This window comes from Tupaia chinensis, unplaced genomic scaffold (assembly GCF_000334495.1).
Source record: "Tupaia chinensis unplaced genomic scaffold, TupChi_1.0 Scaffold000515_1, whole genome shotgun sequence".
Taxonomy (NCBI): Eukaryota; Metazoa; Chordata; class Mammalia; order Scandentia; family Tupaiidae; genus Tupaia; species Tupaia belangeri.
The window spans coordinates 4,486,786-4,492,531 of record NW_006160028.1 but is presented as its reverse complement, the minus strand read 5'-3'; the positions used below and the strand labels follow the sequence as shown (position 1 = coordinate 4,492,531).

At 49.7% G+C, this 5,746-nt stretch overlaps 1 protein-coding gene across 7 annotated transcripts in view; it reads right to left on the bottom strand.

Annotated features, from left to right (window-relative positions):
- BCL6 (BCL6 transcription repressor) overlaps positions 1 to 5,746 on the bottom strand; it is a 24,459-nt gene that overhangs the window by 7,739 nt on the left and 10,974 nt on the right. For 6 of the 7 annotated variants that reach the window (XM_006156732.3, XM_006156731.3, XM_006156730.3 and 3 more), the window contains exons 3-5: positions 4,810 to 4,981; positions 2,900 to 3,121; positions 304 to 1,275 (exon numbers count right to left, since the gene is read on the bottom strand). In XM_006156732.3, coding sequence (XP_006156794.1) covers positions 304 to 1,275; positions 2,900 to 3,121; positions 4,810 to 4,970 — 1,355 coding nt within the window. In that variant the 5' untranslated portion in view covers positions 4,971 to 4,981. The remainder of the gene's footprint in view (positions 1 to 303; positions 1,276 to 2,899; positions 3,122 to 4,809; positions 4,982 to 5,746) is intronic. The other variant, XM_027775026.1, reaches the window with a different exon arrangement.

Below are 5,746 nucleotides of genomic sequence, written 5' to 3'. Positions count from 1 at the left end.
AAGAAAAACCTCGCCAAAAAAAAAAAAAAAAAAAAAAAAAAAAAGACAGTAGGAAGTGTCTTTAGGATTTACAGTGTTGTTCTTCCAACATACAACACGATGTCGCTTGCTATGAAGATATAGACACTTTAGAGCAATATATTTTCTCACCTAAGCTAACTCAATCAACAGGTATTGATTACACAACTCTGATAGGCTCCGGATTTTAGAGAAGAGAACACAGCCCCTGCCCCTATCAGAAGTGACTCTGGAACTCTGCCTGGGTAACCCCTGCCCTCAGACCCTCACCACCCCTGAAATCACCTGTTAACAATGTTATTGAGCCGGCTTGCTTGTGGGATGGTAGAGTCCTCCCCGCTAGCGCTGAGCTTGGTGGGGGACTGGAGGTCGAGGTTCTCAGGCTCCATGGGCGGCTGGCAGGCCGGCGGGGCAGTGTAGGCGCGCGGGGAAAGGCGGCCCAGCTCAGCCGGCTCAGGCCCCTCTGGTTTGGCATTCTGGTTGAGGCTATTGAGCACAATGAACTTGTACTTCTTCCAGTTGCAGGCTTTGGGGTCGGTCGGGCTCTTAGCCGGAGGGGAGCCAGAGGCCTGGAGGATGCAGGCATTCTTGCTGCTGCAGGACTCTGTGGGTGAGTTGGGCTGGCAGTCGGATTTCTGGGGGCTCTGGGGACTAACCAAGCCCTTCCGGTTCAGGGGTGCATTGGGGGGCTCGAAGTGCAGGGCAATCTCATCCTCTGAGGAGGGTCTCTCTTCTTCTTTGTTGGCCTTGTCACAGGGGAAGTATGGGGCATTCCGGGCCGAGGGGGCAGCAGGCTTGTGGCCCTCAGCCATACTGTAGTGCATGTCACTGCGTGCCTCTTCCGGGACCGCCTCCTTGGGTGAGTAGAGGCTGCTGTGGCACACACTGGGGGACACTTCCATGGCTGGCCGGCTGTACTCACCAGGGACTGGCCTGGCACTATCGCAGGGGAGGGCCCGCTCCTTAGGGAAGGGGTTGGCCACAGGCATCCGGGCATCACGGAGCTCCTCGTCAGAGAAGAGGAAGCTGCTGACTGGGAGGTGGCTGTACATGGGGTAAGAGGCTGGTGGTGTGGACAGGCCGCTGTACAGGCTCGGGGCAAAGGCTCTGCTCTCACACCCAGGGGCGTTCCTCAGTGCCAGGTTATTCTCCACCACCTCACGGCCCCGATAGGCCATGATGTCCTGGGGCATGAGCATCCGACTGTTCAGGAACTCTTCGCGGGGAGGCTTGATGGCAGGAACCATCTCCGCCTCACTGGGAGAAAACGAAAAGCCACCGAGTCAGTAAACACATGCCCTTCCAGAGACACTGTTACGTAACCTCTGAGCCTACGTCAGCTAGACAGGGCTGACGGGCCCTGGAGGAGGGAAACCCTGAATTACCAGGCATTGATGCAAGAAGTCTCAATCTAGCCCACTGAGGAAACAGACCAGAGGAGGAGAGTGCGTTACTTGCACCATCTGTCCCTGAGGAGCACGAGCCTGCATTTAAGGCACATATGTATGCAGGTAGGGAACCTACCATCCTCTGACACGGTGTGATTTCAGAGTTTAGACAAAGCTTTCGAAGCCCCTCTCTCATTTCACCCACGCTAAATGCTGCAAGGAAGAAAAGGCAGGTATTGCTGTGTCTGTCCCACATACACGGAAATGGGAAGAGTTTCCACAATGCTGGTATCATCCTTTCAGAGTCGGAGACAAACTAGTGCCCTAGTCGTAAAGAAAGGACATGCCTCAGACACTGACCAGGGCTGTGGGCAAGTTTGTGTTGGAGGCCGGGCTGCAAATGCCAGTGCCCTGGCTCTGGAGTGGCCAGACCTAGTTTGCAAAGCCAGCTGTGCCACTTAGCAGCTATGTGACCTGAAGCAGGTTACTTATCCATTAGAGCACAAGCCCTGACCCATAGAAAGTGCTCATAAATGACAGCAAGGACGATCTTGCCACCATTATCACCCACCGGAGACAAAGAGCTCTAGCTGCATCTACTTGAAGGGACATTATGTGGGCGAAAAAAAAAATAGGCCAGCTCCACATGATCACAGTTAACAGAGCTAGGACCAATGAGTGAAGATTAAAGGAGCCCGATTTCAACTAGCCATACAGGGAAGCTTTCTAACTGAGGGAGCCTATGTGGCTCTGGGAACACTGAGTTCCTGGCCCCTGGAGGTGTTCAGACACCGGCTGGAAAACCCTTCTGTTTGAGTAAGGATGCAATCAGCCTAGAGACGCTGGATCAAAAGGCTCTAAGGAAGTTAAGCCCTGAGTCTGTTCCATTTAGCAAAGACCTTACTTCTTTGGATCTCGGGTTCCTCGTCTTTAAATAACAGTCATGCCCTTCCAGCCCACCAGTAGAGGGTTCGACCCAGTGAACCCAATTCAGTTCAACACACATCCTTCCTAGGAGGCGGAGGGCAACATAAAAGAGGAGTAGGACAGCCCCTGCAGCCTCAAGTTGCCCAGAGTCTGGGCTAGGAGCTCCAGTACATATGTAAAGAGCTATAAAGGAAGTATAAAGACAAACTAAAATACATATACAAATATTAAAATAGAAGGGCGTTCTAAAGGACAGGCAAAGTCCTTCAAAACACAGAGGAAGACTGAGGCAAGCAGCGTGGTCGAGCTGGAATCCAGGCTTGGCCTTCCAGGGTGGGTGGATGGGAGAACAGAGGTAGCAATGCACAGCACGTGGTTGGAGAGCAGCAAGGAGTGAAGTGCACCTGTTCTGCGCGAGGTAAGAAGGGCAGGAGCGTCAACGACAGTGGACAAGTAGGCTCCGGCATGTCACAGAGGACTCTTTTCTACACGCATGAATTAGCAAGAGTTTCTGAGTGGGGAGCACCCCTTCCACGTCCTAGGCTCCCACCGAGGTGGCAGCTCACCTGGCCTTGATGAACTTCCGGCAGGTATCCACGACATGCTCCATCTGCAGGTACATGGCTGTGGCCATCACGGCCATGATGTTGCCTTCCCGCAGATTGAGCCGCGATGTGTACATGAAGTCCAGGAGGATGCAGAACCCCTCCGGGTTGATCTCAGGGTCAAGGTTGATGACACTGAGGTTGCATTTCAACTGGTCCGTGAAGATGCTGTAGAACAGACCGCTGTAAAACAAGCAAACGCCCCACTGTAGTAGACTGGTAGACTCTGCAGTTGCTTAGTCAGTGCTGATGCTCAGTCCCTCTCCCATGGGCCTTGCTACAGAACTTCCAGGGCACCTAATAATAGCTGCCATTTATGGAACATTTTCCAAATGTCAGAGGCTCCTTAAGCACTTGATATAAATTGTTTTTTTGTTACTCACAACCTCGCACGGAGGTACTATATTCTCTACGTTCACAAATGGCGGAACCACAATCAGAGAGGCTAAGTGATAGTCTCAAGGTCATGGAACCTGTTTTCCTTTTAGTCTTAACCACATGGATTATCACAGTTAAATTTAGTACTCATTTGCTGTAACTATTCTTAGTCTATATCTTTGGGATAAGTTGTTCCATTGCATTATTCTCATTTTTAAAGTTCTATTGTATTGTTTAGAAGTAGGATGTGCTAACAAATAAATAAAACTATGCCTTCATCTATACGTGACTGTTTTTCTCAAAATCCATAGATTATTAGAAGGTCAGTTATTCCCCGATGAAGCCTCACGCCTCCAGGTACCATGTTGTCTGGTGGAGGGGAGAGTTCTCAGTTAGAAAGCAGACTTCTGGACTGTCACCTCGATTCTACTCCTTCTCAGTGAGTTGCCGAAGGCAAGCCACTTTTCCTCCAGGAAGTAGCTGTCCAACGTTGGCTAAGACACTTAACTTCTCTGCACCTTGCTTTCCTTATCTGCAAAGTAGGGGGAACCACAGTGTCTGCGTCATAGGGTTGGGTCAAGAATAAAAGTATAGGGGCAGGCAGGTGGTGTGGTGGTGGCTGACCACAGTTCGAGTCCTGGACCTGCTAGCTCGCTTTCTCACTTTCTCTCCCTCTCTCTCTGTTTCTCTCTGGCCAAATGAAAATAAATGAATACATAAATAAAGTTAAATAAATAATGATTTAAAAAAACATTAAAAGTATAAAAAAATATATAGAATGATGCCTGGCACATAGCAAGTACTCTTTAAACATGATCTACTATTCTTTAATATCTCTATAAACCTCTGTTCTCTCCACTATTAAAGACAGGTACTTACAGTAGATGTTCGATAAGACCTGTAACAGCAGTAAAGATCCCTGATTCTACATCGTTTCACCTACCCGTGCCTTCTTTTTATCATCTATGAAACAGAGGAGAGCGGAGTACTCTCTAAAATGCAGAGGGCGTCTGTGGCAATCCAGAGAGATGACGTAATACAAAATCGCTCTGAACGCTTGAAATACTGAGGAAGTAGCTAGCTCACTTTCTTACACAGACTCTGAACACCCATGGAAACAGTTACAGTAGGCAATACATACAGTTACAGCATAAAGGAGCAAAAGATTTCAAGCTAACAAACTCAAACTACTTAAAGACGCTTTTTCAGTTTTTTTCTGCTTAACTAACGTTATTTTCCTCATTTGCCTCAAACACATCCTTTCTTGTGGCAGTGCATGATTTCTGCACCCACTATGTGCACAGAACAGATATCCTTTCTTTTCTAAAAGCACGTTCATTCATTTGCTTCCTGGGAGCCTGCTCTGCCAGGCCGTGTGCTGGGATCTGGAGGCCAGGGAGACACAGCGAAGGCCTGTGTGTTCTGCCTCGCCGGCTGCCAACACCACACCACTCCCCCTGCAGGCTCCCCCGCTTCGCTTCCAGACCCCTCACCTGCAGGCCATGAGTACTGTCTTATGGGCTCTGAACTGCTCCCGGCTCACCACAATGACAACATCAGTCAAGATGTCACGGCTCCGGAGGCGGTTAAGGTTCAGGAGAACATCACTAGCGTGGCGGGTGAACTGGATACAGCTGTCAGCCGGCGAGGCCATATTGTCTTCACCTGAAAAACAAAGAGCCGAAACCCTGCTAGTCCTCCAGAACCTGTTTCCTGCTCACCGGGGCTACCAGGGCAGGTGGCCCAGCCTGTCAGAGCACGGAATGCACACGCAGGTCTCAAACTCAGGTGTTCGGTCTCTGAACACCGATTGACAGCCAGCTCTGGGCATTACCCTTCATAGGTATAAAATGGGTTAGAAGTTGGGATAGAAAGTCCTTTAGTGGGGGGGAAGGGAATGGATCTCGGGGGGGTTAGAAGTTGGGATAGAAAGTCCTTTAGGGGCAGGGGGAAGGGAATGGCTCTCGGGTGAGTATTTTTCCCACATACCAAATACTCTGCCGACCATTGCGAGGCTAAGTATGTCGCAATGGAGAGAAACCACGTTTTGAAGGTTATCAGGCTAGCTTTGCCTTTCACTGATGTAGAGCTGGTCATTTGCTGTTTCTAGGCTTTGGTTTTCCAAACTAGTAGTAATACCTATGCGGTCATCAAAGTGAGAGACCTGTGTCTCGTCCATAGCAGCTTCTTAAACAGCACAGCTATTCTCATCGGTAACTCACTCCATGACCCCAGCCATCACCATCTCTCTGCTATTAGTAGGCTAGAGACTTGCTTGACAGTACACGTGGCTGGTGCATAGTAGGTGGATAAATTCACCTGAAGTAAGACGAGAGTAAAAGAATGGCAGCTACGCAGTAGCGTTAAGAAAATCTATGGGACCAGCAGTTAGTGTAATGGCTATGTCGCTGGACTCCCACGTAGTCGACC